At 38.4% G+C, this 15,586-nt stretch overlaps 1 protein-coding gene across 1 annotated transcript in view; it reads left to right on the forward strand.

Annotated features, from left to right (window-relative positions):
• The window catches only part of LOC126418566 (uncharacterized), a 123,855-nt gene that overhangs the window by 96,373 nt on the left and 11,896 nt on the right, over positions 1 to 15,586 (forward strand). The window contains exon 12 of the mRNA XM_050085383.1: positions 3,035 to 3,176. Coding sequence (XP_049941340.1) covers positions 3,035 to 3,176 — 142 coding nt within the window. The remainder of the gene's footprint in view (positions 1 to 3,034; positions 3,177 to 15,586) is intronic.

A 15,586-nucleotide genomic window follows, 5' to 3' on the forward strand; every position in this document is an offset into this window, starting at 1 on the left:
GTCTGACACACCGGTGTTAATGTGTTCTTTTTTCCATTTCCAGGAGTGTAGTTCCAGTCTGGGGTGATACAAGGAAAGGAGGGGTGGTGTGGGTGCTCCTTGGCAATTGGTTCATGGGTGTGATTGGAGGATAAGGGGCATGTGTGGATAGGATGTAGGAGATATGTCTGGATCAGTTTCTGAATCGCTGTTTTTTTTTTTTTTTTTTACCTGTTTTGATCTGATGAACTGCAGCTTACAGCACCAGACCTGAAGACGATCTGCTAGTCTCATCAAAACTGGTCATCATTATTTAAAAAAAGAAATAGTGACCCAAATGGTGTTTTTCATTCATTATACCAGTGGAGATCAGTTTCTTGGGGCAAACCATACAACTATATGATCTGTATGCCTGTGTGCAAAGGTCTTGGTTAATACCTTCAGCATACTAGGCAAGAGATTGCTTATTACTGCTGATTTCCTGTCAGCAGGTGGCCAGACCATAGGGGAGAGTCTTTTTAGTGTGGAAGATGGCGGGTATTGAAAGGGCGGTATTTTCGTTGTTTAGGCTTGATGTGGACAGGTATCTTTAAGGAAGCATCAGAGAAGGTCAACATCCAGTAAGGGGGCACACTGGGCCGAGGAGGAATTGCTGTAGATCAGAGAGAAGGTGTGGAGACTGTGCCAGAATGAGGAAAAAGTGTCAGACATTGGATCTGAACCACATAATTCTGTTATATATTCTGCTATTATGTGGCAGAAAAAGCAAGGAAAATATAAGAAGCAGACTAGTTCAGGCAAACAGATGAGTTCTCACCAAAACAAGAATGTGTCAACCACAGGTCTTATGCTGAGAAAGAGATTTCTAAGAATATTCGTCTGAATCACAGCATTGCATTGAAGTGAATTGTGGAAGGTAGAAAAACTGAAAAGAAGAATATGAAGCATTTAACAATGTGATGTTGCAGAAGATTATTGAAAAGTGAAGTAATAAGATAAGAAATGAGGTTCTCTGCAGAATCAGTAAGGCAAGGAATACACAAGAAACACAAACTAAAAGAAAGGAGAGGAAGACTGTGTGTGTTGAGACATCTGGGATATCGTCCATCATATGGGGCAAAAGGAGAGGGCAAAAATTGTAAGGTAAGACAAACTGGAATACATACAATAAATAATTTAATATGTTGGGTGTACATGCTACTCTTAGATGAAGAGATTGCGACAAGAGAGGAAGTTACGGTGGGCTGGATCAAACCATTTAGAGGGAAGAGAAGTCGCAACATACCACAGTGGAGTGAACATTCACTGTTGGAGTCTGATTCAATGTTCAGAATGTAATGTTATCAATGAAGCAGAACTCATTTTTTGTAATATACAAAGCAGATCTTTTTCTCAAGACAAAAGTGTCAAATTTGTACAAGAAATCCTCACTGCTATCTGGTATAATTGGACTAGGTTCAAAACTAGTTATGGCAAAATAAATCATTCATTCAACAAATGTAGCTAGCTGCAATTTTCTTCTTCAGAGATATTTCCAAAAATAACTTCCTAATATTTTTCAGTAAACATTTCCTCACCCATGTGCATCACAGGATGAAAATAATGAGCTATGAAGTACAAAAATAACATGAACGCATCAGTATGTTTAATTATTGGAATCCTACTTCGCCAATTTTTGTGGATAAGTTAATTTGTTAGTCACAAATACAGGCTGTTACAAAAAGGTACGGCCAAACTTTCAGGAAACATTCCTCACGCACAAAGAAAGAAAATATGTTATGAGGACATGTGTCTGGAAACGCTTTCTTTCCATGTTAGAGATCATTTTATTACTTCTCTTCAAATCACATTAATCATGGAATGGAAACACACAGCAACAGAACGTACCAGCGTGACTTCAAACACTTTGTTACAGGAAATGTTCAAAATATCCTCCATTAGCGAGGATACATGCATCCACCCTCCGTCGCATGGAATCCCTGATGCAGCCCTGGAGAATGGCGTATTGTATCACAGCCGTCCACAATATGAGCACAAAGAGTCTCTACATTTGGTACCGGGGTTGCGTAGACAAGAGCTTTCAAATGCCCCCATAAATGAAAGTCAAGAGGGTTGAGGTAAGGAGAGCGTGGAGGCCATGGAATTGGTCCGCCTCTACCAATCCATCGGTCACCGAATCTGTTGTTCAGAAGCATACGAACACTTCGACTGAAATGTGCAGGAGCTCCATCGTGCATGAATCACATGTTGTGTCGTACTTGTAAAGGCACATGTTCTAGCAGCACAGGTAGAGTGTCCCGTATGAAGTCATGATAACGTGCTCCATTGAGCGTAGGTGGAAGAACATGGGGCCCAATCAAGACATCACCAACAATGCCTGCCCAAACGTTCACAGAAAATCTGTGTTGATGACGTGATTGCACAATTGCGTGCGGATTATCGTCAGCCCACACATTTTGATTGTGAAAATTTACAATTTGATCACGTTGTACAGTACATACTGACGAAACTAAAATGAGCTCTAACATGGAAATTAAGCGTTTCCGGACACATATCCACATAACATCTTTTCTTTATTTGTGTGTGAGGAATGTTTCCTGAAAATTTGGCCGTACCTTTTTGTAACACCCTGTATAAGATCTCCTGTAAGATTTCAAGTGCATACACTTTCAGCAAAAAGAATTTTGCAGCTATTCATTACAGTTGTACTGTGTATGAAAACAGCCTGATTTTGTGGCAAACACAATTGCCTGTTTGAATAATTCTGTTTGTTATCTGGATTCTGTTGTCTGTTTGGTTGGTTGGTTGGTTGGTTGGTTGGTTGGTTGGGGGAAGAGACCAAACAGCGAGGTCATCGGTCTCATCGGATTAGGGAAGGACGGGGAAGGAAGTCGGCCGTGCCCTTTCAGAGGAACCATCCCGGCATTTGCCTAGAGCGATTTAGGGAAATCACGGAAAACCTAAATCAGGATGGCCGGACGTGGGATTGAACCGTCGTCCTCCCGAATGCGAGTCCAGTGTCTATTTGTATTATCTATTATTTTCCCTGTTGCAGGGATGTGCAGTTACTCTCCAGTCATGCTTACGTGACAGACAGGCCAGGGACTTTGGGCGTCCATGTTGGAATGTCGCAGTTGGTGGCTAACATGCTAGAATCCCTTCTGCTTCTGTGGCGACTACACACACCTGTAGATCAAGTGAGTATTTATTTTTCTACATGTATCACAGTGTGTCTCCACTTAGCATATACCTTGACCCAGGGTGCATATTATTATTTAATGGGAAACATTGTAGCCAACAGTTTCATTGTTGTATCGTAGCCAACATAGATAGCAAAAAAATAAAATAAAATCAAAGGCCATACAAGATGGCTGTAGCCTAGCCATCACTGGTGCATGACTGTCCCCCTTGGCATTCCCAAGCTGATGTTGAAGTTGGTATCAAAAATTTATTTGAATATTAATTTTAGGCTTTATATATTTAAAAAAATTAGAGAAAATCTACTTTCCTAGCTGTAGTATATGCCAAATCCTTGACAGTGTATTAATTTCAATTCAGTTTAAAGGTAGTAGTATGGTATTCTGTCTTACGGCAGGTCTTGTCATGGGTTAAGCCTCTTCCACTTTTGTCTGTCCATAGCCAGTCTTTCCATTTCTGAATATTTGTCTCCTTTTATATTGTCCAGCATTTGATATCTTCTTTTTCCTCTTCCCCTCTTTCCTCCACCATTCCTTGTATTCCTTCCTTCAATAGACAGTCCCTCCTCAAACAATGTCCAATCCAGTTCCATTTTCTCTTTCTGATAACTTTCAGCATGTTTCTTTCTTCTCCAACTCTTCTCAATACTTCTCCATTCCTTATTCAGTCTTCCCATTTCACTTTTTCCATTCTTCTCCATATCCACATCTCTAGTGCCTCCAATCTTCTTTCCTCTTCCTTCCTCAATGGCCAGGTCTCCGCACCATATAGTGCAACACTCCAGATGTAACATTTGGCAGGTCTTTTCCTCAGATCTTTGTTTAGTGGCCCACTAAGTAATTTGTTTCCCCCTGAATCCTTCTTTTGCCATTGCAATACTTTTCCTAATTTGTGTTGAGCAATGCATATCATCCATTATTACACTTCCCAAGGAACTGAAGTTATTCACTTGCTATATTTCCTCTCCCCCTATTTTCGTACTGCATTTTCTCCTCTTTCCTCCAATTACCATGATTTTCATCTTCTTCTTGTTAATCATCATTTCATATTCTTCCAATTTTGTTTTTAGATCATCTAACATTTGTTCCATCCCTCTTGCACTCTCTGCCATCACAACCATGTCATCTGCAAATCTTATACACTCTACTCTCCGACTCCCCATACAAGCTCCTCTCCTTCCATCAAAACTTTCACTAATAATTTCCTCCAGATATATATTGAACAGCATTTGGGATAAACAACCTTGTCTTACACCACTTCCCAGTTATATTTCTTCACTCGTCACACCTCCTATTCTTACTCGTGCTCTGTGGTTCAAATATAAATTTCTAATTTTAGCCGTCTATCCCAGTCAACTCCATGTTTCCTTTGAATTTCCATCAGTCTGTCCCATCTGACACAGTCAAAAGCCTTTTCTAGATCAATGAACACAACATACACCTTCCTTTTCTTCTCCATATATCTCTCCTAACGGCATCTCTAGTTCCCACTCCTCGCCTGAAACCAAATTGTTCATATCCTATTACACAATTCAGCTTTCCATATAGCCTTCTGTTGAGTGTCCTCAGCAAGATTTTGGCTGCATGCTGTATCAGGCTCACTGTTCTATGTTCCTCACACTTTTTGCTGTTCTTTTTCTTTTCTGAAGGTGTTAGGATACTTTCTGTAAAGGAGGGGTTCAATTAAACATGTTATTCACGAAGTTCAGAAGGTTGTCACTCATTTGAAATGGATCTGCTATTCATGTTTATTTGGAAAATGAAATGTATAACATAGTACCTTTGAGTATGAATTAATAATTGCCTTAGTGATGGTTCTTGTGACTCAGCCTGTGGTGGCATAATGACTTGTTTCACCTTAGTGCCAAGATGACATCTTCGGAGGAAATTGAGTGAGAGTCTCTAGTTCAACATATTTCAGAGTGCAAAGCAGGCAGAACTGAGCTTATTGGTTAACATAGCCATATGCTGATGCCACCTCAGTTTATTATCCGTCTAGATACCCTGGAACTCCACAAATGGAGCCTCATCACTACTTCTGGAACGCAGTTTATTGATTTGGAATGGCACAATTTGGATTTTTTTCAGTATTAAGGGTTGTGTAAATGTGGCACACCTGTTGCACTTCCACATAGGGCTATCTTTGATGGACATACTGTGGAAATGGATGTTTAGAAACACCCAGTCTCATTAAGCCCAAATTGCTGCTCTTTAGCAACTGAGAAGTAATTATTATACAAATTGCAGAAACAAGACAAAAGTACCTCAGAATTATAGTGGTATATGTTGTTGATATGGAAATAAAATAGTTTCAAAAATAATAATGTGTCAAAGCTTGCCAATTGTATAATACATAACTACTCTGATAGAAAATTGGATTGAGTAAATACAGATCCAGCATAGACAACATTTTTCATGAGACAGTGCCATGAAGAACTTGAAGTACAACAAAGAAATGCATTTGCTGCTTACTTTTGATACGAAAGCATGTGACAATGTTGACAGGAAAGGAATAATGTAATATGTTTGACAGAAAAGGACTACCACAATGTTTGATAAAAATAATTGAATGTATTGCATTGAGTTATTGGCAGATTAATTTAAACAGGACAGAAAGGACAAATTTAAGATAATGTCCATAAGAAATTGAAAGGACTTAATAGTAACTGATTACAAAATTAGCAGTAAACTTCTGGAATCTTCCTGAAGGAAAGGAAAGAAGATTTAAGTATTTAATGTCATATCGATGATAAGGTCATTAGAGATTAGGGATTTGATCCAGCATCCTCCTGAATACAACAAGCCCAATATTTTAAATGCTGTGGGAGGATCCTAGAAAAAAATTGCAGGTATGAACACTTACAGAGTGCTGGTGCATCCAATTCTACACTAATTTTCTAACAAGTAGGCTTTCCCTACCACACTGCCAGCAGTTCTGCTGGTAAAGTGCCATGTTGCCACACCATGAATAAACAGTACCACATGGTGTCATGCATTAGATGCATCAAGGTTCATCAGCTCTCATTGTAAAGTCATATTTTCTGGCATTGAAGTATTCTGTAGCCATCAGGTATTGTGAACAAGTGTTTTGTGTTGGCATTGCATTAATAACAACAGTGCAGCACATCTGAATACGAGATTTGCGGTGAAAAGTATCATCAAAGGACACATTCACTGGCTGGGAAGATAATGTTCTGCTGCAAAACATTCCTTGGAATTCGACAATAGTGATGGATGAAACACCTTGCCAATCTGTTGATACGTAAAGCTCCAACAGTGCAGTGCAGGAAAGCGGATATTTTGCTCTAGGTATAAAGAACTCTTCCATGAGATAAAGTTGAATCTATCATGTATAAAGCGAACTTAATGGAGCTTGTACTGCTGTACAAACCAAAACTTCACGCTACCAGGTCGATGAACAGGCTAATGGCAAAGGGCATAGTTAATCAGACTTCATCCCTATCAAGTTCATTTAAATGTGACTGAGAGTATATGGGCCTAGGTAAAAAGTAATGTGGCAAAAAATGACAAGAAGTTTATGATCACTGAGGTTGAAATACTGACAAAAGCAACTGCTGCAAATGTTTCATCGCAGGAATGATCTTGAGTTGTCAGCCATACAAAGAAGGTAGTTGAGGAGACATTGATTCATGAAGGACTGTGACGAATTTTGATAAATACTTAACTTCTCTTGTTGCCATATTAAAATCTGTTTCTTTTGTCAAATCACAGTAGAGTTTAGAAATATTTGTCTCACTAACACTCACATGCAGTTGAAATTGCGATAGAATCCCTGAAATTGTGTATTATTAAACTAACAACTGAGTTCAAGTCAGATCAACAGTTTATGAAATAGTCCATTCTCAGTATAAAAGTAAAAGTATAAATTCTTTACTTATATTGTTACAAAACCCACAGTAGTTCTTGTTTCGCCAGCTATCTATGGTCCTCAGTAGTTACATTATTTCATTGAAAAAATCTGTAGTTGCTTGAATATTTTGGTACATATGGAAGTTTCGCACATTAATCATATGGCAACACTCTCATCTTTACGCACTATCATTTGCCAAAATCTTGTTTTGTATCTCAAAGTATTTATAAGATACATGGAATTCATGAATATTTCATTATAGCTTTTTACACTGACACACCAGTTCGTGACGGAGCACTTTACAGATATGCCATTTTCTCGAGATGGGGAACAGACAGTGATATTGTTCCAAGTTAAAAGAATAATGCAATATATTATCTACATTTAATACGCAGCATCATGTAACCTAACATGCACCAAACACAAATTCATAGCAGCACCTATTTTTGACAGCAAACTATGAATTGCTTGCAGTAGTTTACCTACTACTAAATATCACTATAACTATGACTGTTTATGAAATTATATGTGATTCATCATGAAGTTGATGAATTAAAATAAGATGTGCTAGAATGAGAGTTTTTTACCGAATGGTTTCTTTAAAATCGTTGAGGAAGATCACAGATTGGCTGGCTTGCATGGCTTGCTGTTCATGCAGTGAAGTGAGCCTCCCAGGTTCATGCCAAGGGCATTATACTGTGGTCACCAGCTGACATGCCCAGCATGTGCTGGCAACTGTGCTTTCCTCCATTCACTCAGTACTGAACTGTAAAAGTTGTAAATTATTTGAAATGAACTATAAGCTAATTATTAATTTGCATGCAAAGCTACTATATTACTAATTTATTTTACTTATGAACATGAGAAACAGATCTGTTTTATTTGAGTGACAAGCTTGTAAATACTCGGGACTCACATATGTAATTTGATACTCCTTTCAGTAATTTTGATGCTGGAAATATCTTCTGTACTCAATATAGCCTGCAGTTTTTGAGGAGTGGTAGGAAGTGACGTTAGGACAGACCAGTCGATGGCCAGAGAGGTAATTTCTGTGTCTCCTATTGCCAGTACTGTGACTTGTTTGTAGGTGATGGAGTGAATATGCCACTCACACTTACCAGTGGTAAAGAACAAACTTGTCTGTCATGTGCTAGGCTCAATTTAATGTTTCGAACTTTTAAATGAAAACCACGCAACTTTCTCGTATCTACAAAACTTAAGTAACTGGAAAAAGTTCAGAATAACAGAAGAGGCTCTGCTTAAATTTACAAAATAAATTGAACAACAGCTTAAACTCTGATTATATCAAAGCAATCTCTTTAATGAAGCGGAGCTGGCGCCAACATTTCATGACAGTTGCACAGCTCCATAATCATACTGAATTTTTAATTGTAAAGCAATCTAATTTCACTATTTTCCAATTTATCAACAGCACATAGAATTTACGTAATATTACCTGTCACAGTAGCTCACAGTGAATGATCAGTTTCTAAACTAAAAATAAAAAGCATTTCATATCACCATTTTCACAAAGCAGGCTCACCAATTTACCTTTGTCATTTAACATTATATTGAAAGTTATAATTTCAAGGATATTGCAGATGCTAAAGCTTAGAAATTACACTTTCCTTAAATATTTTTGGTATTTTTAAAACGACCAACGAATTGTATGTTCTAGTTTTGAATGTGAGATGATAAATAAAGAGCCTACTAAATGTGTTTTTGTCTAAACCCAAAAACAGAACTAATATACAAATAAAATTTGAGTATTAGAGCTTGATTAGCTCGTCAACCTAACTTCAGCTGATCTCGTCAACCTAACTTCATTATCAGCTGGGGGTGCCAAAGCAGCACTCACACCCTGGAGACAAACTAGGGGTAGTTACGATAGACTCACTTCCGTAACAAAGATTGTTGCAGGGCTTTGCTATTGCATTGCCATCAAAGCTAGTTGTATCAAAAGGAAATTTCACTCAAAAGGACTATAATTATAAAGAGAGCAAGATCAGCTAGCAAGCACTTACCTTTAGGAAGTGAAATTCCAGTGCTGCCAATAGACAGTTAAAAATAAAAAAAAGACTGATTGTAGCTTTTGGAACCATTAGTTCCTACCTGCTCAAGAAAAGAGTGATATGTATGGTATAACAGCAGCAAGAGACACTCAATACCTTCACTGTTCAATTGTAGTTGTCCCACCAGTACCCAACAGCAATAGCGGTTACTGCAAGATATATAGAAAAAAAGATGTATACAGTCAGTTTTTTATTACACTAGTTAGTAACAATTTGTAGAACACATTCACTATCAAAGAATTACACATGCCTGATTTATTATAATTACATATGATTTGTTGCAAAGCACTTTTTGCATAATGGATGCTGGCACATTTTACAGATTCTTGGTTCCTTGTTGTTGCTGGAACACAAAACACACCTCCTTCTTGTAGATCCTTCTTCAAGAAGGTGTAGCCCTACATTCTGCATAACTCTTGCTCTCTTAGAAGGGTGCCTAGTTGAGGATTTCAACTGTCCCTTGGCAGTCTTTTGTCCCTTGGCAATCATCTGCTCTGCTAGTTTGACTAGAAAATGTTTTAGTGGCACTGTCTTGTGTTGAATTTCCTTTTGTAAAATCCAGGCCTTTACAACACTAGTTAGCAACAGTTTGTAGAACACTTTCTTCCACCATTTATCAGATTTTCTGTCTAAATCATACTGTGTACTCATCTGATCAGCCAAATCCACGCCACCCGTATAGTTGTTATAAGTTTTCAGTGCCACTGGACATTCTAAAACCAATTTAGATCCATCTCTTGCTTTTCTGTTCACTGTACATACATCATTAGAATGACAGTTACTGACCAACATTACTTCTTTGGTGTCCTGCCATTTACACCACAACATACCAGATGAATTGCAAAGGAACTCACATTCCCCCCGAGCAAGTTTCTTTGTTGACTTTGGCACATTTTCCCTGTTACCCATACATGTACCAACAGCTGCATACAGCAAGGTATCCATCAAACGAATTGATGTAAAAAAATCTATCAAATGACAACATTACATTAGTGTCTCTAATTGTTTTTGAGAGCTGCAGAACTAAACACTCACCCAATGTCCCATCCAGATTATTTGCATCCTTTCCACAGTATATGATGAAGTCATATGTGTAGCCTGTTACAGAATCATGCCTCATCCATATCTTTATCCCACGCTTCACTGGCTTCATAGGAGGGTATTGTTTCAAGGCTGCCCTTCCTTTGAACTTTACCATAGACTCGTCAATGCTCTGTGCTGTACTTTCCAACCTCGCTTTCTGAAAAGTGTTTTTCAGGCAAGCGACTATTGGCTCTAGGTAGTAAAGCTTACCAGCTGTGTCTGGTTTCTCAGGGAAGTTGAAGTACAGTTTAGAAAGTAACAATTTACAGCTATCTCTGGAAATTGCTCTTTTTATAGCAACATTTCCCATTGAAGTATTGTGTGACCAATAGTCCGAAAATGAGGGCACTGTATTGTAACACATTACAAGCATAACACCAACAACGAACCTAATTTCTCAAGGATCTGTGCTCTGAACTGTGGTTTTCTTTATCATTTTTAGTCTCTGGTTCGAACACTGAGAGATAAATATAAAAAGACTGGGAGGAAATATTTTCTCAAAGACGTCTAGTTCTGAAGCACTCCTATCCCATTTTGCTAATACAACTGGAATTACCATGTTTGGCATAGTCTTTCAAGGTCTGAACATGGCATCTACCTTTGACCACAACACTACATTGTTAGTTGAACCTCCGACATACGAAACCTCATTGTTGTCTTGATCACTGTAATCAGAATCACTCATGTTAGAAACACTGTTATCATGTGATTTAGAGCTGCAAGAGAAGTCAGGATCATCAATACAGTCATCATTGTCTTCATCAAGCCACTGCAAGATACGTTTATCCATATCGGAAACCATCCTTGATTCAGTCCTGCGTCAGTGTTTCTGAAATAATAAAGAATATAAAAACTATTAGAGTGTGTTTCTTTATATTGAGAACTGTGGGACAATGATGTTCCAAGAAAAAGAACTACTGGGACATATACATCCCAAGTCGCAAAAACACTTTTTTTTTTGTCCACACAATAAACTTTCACAATCATGCGAATTATAAATCAATACAAAATAAAAGGGTGTAGATAATACTTATATATGACAATCACATTTTCTTAGCTGTATTTCAATTATTTTCTTCAAGAAACGATGCAAATATCACCACGAACATGTGATTTATTCACAACTAAGCTGCCATGACAGTTTCACAAGTGCTGCCAACAGTCCAGACACAAGGAGGGAAGTTTAAATGACTGTAATGTGTAAATTCATTGTTAAATTGGGACGCCTTTATCCCAAGTCTATATGGAATTTTTTGTGGGACATATATGTCGCATTAGGTTCGAAAGGGTTAATGATGACAGCGCCAAAAAAGTAGAGCTGCTATACACAGTTTTCCAAAAGTCCTTCACTAAAGAAGATGCAATAATTATTCCAGAATTCAAAGCAAGAACAGCTACCAACATGAATAATATGCTCTGTGTATTGAAGTAAACTACTTAATAAAGCAAAGTCTTCTGGTCCAGATTATACACCAGTTAGGTTACTTTAGATTAGGAAATGAGACACTTAAAGTAGTAAAGGAGTTTTGCTATTTGGGGAGCAAAATAGCTGACGATGGACGAAGTAGAGAGGATATAAAATGTAGACTGGCAATGGCAAGGTAGGCGTTTCTGAAGAAGAGAAATTTGTTAACATCGAGTATAGATTTAAGTGTCAGGAAGTTATTTCTGAAAGTATTTGTATGGAGTGTAGCCATGTATGGAAGTGAAACATGGACGGTAAATAGTTTGGACAAGAAGAGAATAGAAGCTTTTGAAATGTGGTGCTACAGAAGAATGCTGAAGATTAGATGGGTAGATCACATAACTAATGAGGAAGTATTGAATAGGATTGGGGAGAAGAGAAGTTTGTGGCACAACTTGACCAGAAGAAGGGATCGGTTGGTAGGACATGTTCTGAGGCATCAAGGGATCACCAATTTAGTATTGGAGGGCAGCGTGGAGGGTAAAAATCATAGGGGGAGACCAAGAGATGAATACACTAAGCAGATTCAGAAGGATGTAGGTTGCAGTAGGTACTGGGAGATGAAGAAGCTTGCACAGGATAGAGTAGCGTGGAGAGCTGCATCAAACCAGTCTCAGGACTGAAGACCACAACAACAACAGGTTACTTTCATAGTATGCTCCTTATTTAGCAATATTATACAAGTGTTTGCTTGACAAAAGAACGATATCTAAAGACTGGGATGTTGCACAGGTCACACCAGTAAACAGGAAAGGAAATAGAAGTAATCTAATGAATTACGGATCCACCTCATTGACAGTTTTTTTTTAACGTACACTATGTTCGATCATTATGAAACATATTGAGAACGAAGTCTTTTGCGATGGCACTGATATGTAAAACATTCTTGGCTTTCTTGCTGCGTCAGTTCAGGATAAAATCTTGACCTTTCAACGATAGCCTCCATCATCATTATCAGGAGCAACTGACTGTCTTCACTGCTGCTGTGGTGGCCTAATACAGCCCGTGGATGGCTTGTGTGATTGGTCGGCAATTATGTACTGCTGTCACAGACAGTGTCAATGTCTGCAGTGGTGGTGCCACCACTTCCATGGGAACATAAACATTGCAAGGAATGTCTCAGCTGCTTCTCTGCATCAAGCGATCGTTTCCGTGCAATGCTCAGTTCTTCTTGCTCATTCTTATTTTGACAGCCCCCTTAATAACAGAATCCCAGTATGTGGAGGCTTGGGACAAAATTGTTGTATCATAAAACAGTATTTTATGTTTGTTAGTGGGGCTGTGCGCCGCAATTACAGATTTCTCTAGTTCTCTATTTTTAGCATGCCGTTGGTGTTCTTCACAGCGATCGAAAACGGTACGAATGGTCCAACCTACACAATTGCTTCCACACTCACATGGGATATTATAAATTCCAGGGACCCTGAGGCTGAGGCTGACCTTAACAGGGCGTATCAGCTCCTTAGTTTTCTTAGGAGGATGAGAAATCAGTCTTATACCCCCATCTACCCAGAACTCTTCTTATTTTACTGGATAGAGAACCACAGGAAGAACCGCAATCAGTGTTTCATCCTGTGAGTGTGCAGCATTTTCACGTTTCCTTTTCTTGGAGAATGCTGCCTTTATATCATGTGCTCCATAGCCATTCTTTGGAACACATACTTCAGATGGTTAATTTCAGACTTCAAGTGATCCTCATCAGTTTTTCCTCTAAATAGCAACGTGTTCAAAACAGCTATCTTCTGAGAAGGATGATGGAAACTCTGTGCATTAAGAATTAAATTGGCATCCGTTGGCATGTGGTTCACAGAGTGGCTGAGACACTCGTCTGCCTGTCATTGTACTAAAACATCTTAAGAATGGCAACCTTCCTTCCTTCTCCATCTTGACAGTGAACCAAATGTTCGGATGTATGCTGTTAATGTATTCCATGAACTGTTCGAGAGCTCCTGCGCAGTGCGGCCAGATCATAAATGTATCATCAACATAACGATAAAATCAGGATGGACAGAAGGAAGCTGAATTTAATGAATGTTCCTCAAAATCCTCCATAAAAAAGTTAGGCATTGATGGAGACAACAGAAAGCCAATTGCCATACCATCCGTAATTTCATAAAATTTATTACCATACAGCCTCACTAACAAACATAAAATACTGTTTGATGAAACAAAAATTTTGTCCCATGCCTCCACATATTGGGATTCTGTTATTAAGGACGCTGTCAAAATAAGAATGACCAAGAAGAACTTAAACCATGGTAGTGGATGTTATCTGAGCACTGCATGGAAACGAGCGTTTGAAGCAGAGACATTCCTTGCTGTTTTTATGTTCCCACGGAAGTGGTGGCACCACCAGTGCAGACATTGACAGCATCTGTGACAGCAGTACGTAATCGATGACCAATCACAAGCCAACCAATCAGAAGCCGTCCATGGGCTATATATATGGCCACCACAGCAGAAGTGAAGACGATCAGTTGCTCCTGACTATGACGATGGAAGCTATCCTCAAAAGCTCGAGATTTTATCCCGAACTGATGCGGCAAGAAAACTGAGAATGTTTTACATATGAAACATCTTGTAGAAAATTATCTGTTAACACTTAACCAGCACAGATTCAGAAAATATCGTTCTTGTGGATACAACAGGCTCTTTGATTCCATGAAATGAGTGAGTGCTATCGGCAGGAATCCCAAACTGATCCAGTATTTCTAGATTTTCAGAAGACTTCTGATACTGTTCATAACAAGCTGCTTCTAATCAAACTACTTGCCTACAGAGTAATGTCTCATCTATGCGAAAATATTCATGATCTCCTGTCAGAAACAACACAGTTCAAAGTAATTGATGGAAAATCATAGAGTTAAACAGGAGTGATATGTGGTGTTCCTTAAAGAAGTGTTATATGTCTGCTGCTTTTCTTAATATATTTAAATGATTTAGGAGACAATATCAGCAGCCCTCTTATATTATTTGCAGATGATGCTGTAATTTACCATCTAGTAAAGTCATCAGAAGATAAAAACAAATTGTAAAATGCTTTTAAAAAAGACATCTGCATGGTGTGAAACCTGGCAACTGATGTTGAACAATAAGAACTGTGGAGTCCTCCAAATGAGTACTTAAAAAAATCCATTAACTTTTGATTACATGATGAACGATAAAATTTTAAAGGTTGCCGATACACCTAAATATCTAGGGATGCCACTTATGAAAAACTTAAACTGGAACTTACCCTCATAAGATGATGTGGTGGAGGAGAAGCAAACAAAGACTGTATTTTATTGAAAGAACACTAGGAAGATGGAACAGATCTAATAGACTGCCTAAATTATGCTTGCCCATTCTCTTCTGTAGAATTTCTGTGAAATACGGGATCTTTACCAGATAAGATTGCCGGAAGACGCTGAAAAAATACACAGAAAGGCAGCTCTTTTTGTGTAATTGTAAAATGAAGTAGAGAATGTCACAGTTATGATAGATGTATTGGGGTGGCAGTCCTTAAAACACAGGCAGTTTTTCACTGCAGTAAGATCTCTTCATGAAATTTCATTCCCCAACTTTCTCCTGAATGCAAAAATATTTTGTTTACTCCCCCTACATAAGGAGAAATGACTACTGTTATAAAAACAAGAGACATTACAGCTTGCTTGCACAGAAAGATTCAGGTGTTCATTTTTCCCAAATGCCCTTGAAGAGTGGAAGAAAGTTGTTCTCTGCCAAACTCCAAAATGTGAACTGCAGAGTGGTCATGTAGATGTGGATAATTGGGGCAATTTAGAAAAGAACAGTACATCACACTTATGATCTCACAACTTGTGGGTGCTGAAATTTCACCTCCTGAAGGTAATTAAAATTCTAATGGTTTACATGGAATTTCAACGAAGCCCACAATTTTCAGCATTGTCCGCATAACTGA

This window comes from Schistocerca serialis, chromosome 9 (genome assembly GCF_023864345.2).
Source record: "Schistocerca serialis cubense isolate TAMUIC-IGC-003099 chromosome 9, iqSchSeri2.2, whole genome shotgun sequence".
NCBI classification, from domain to species: Eukaryota; Metazoa; Arthropoda; class Insecta; order Orthoptera; family Acrididae; genus Schistocerca; species Schistocerca serialis.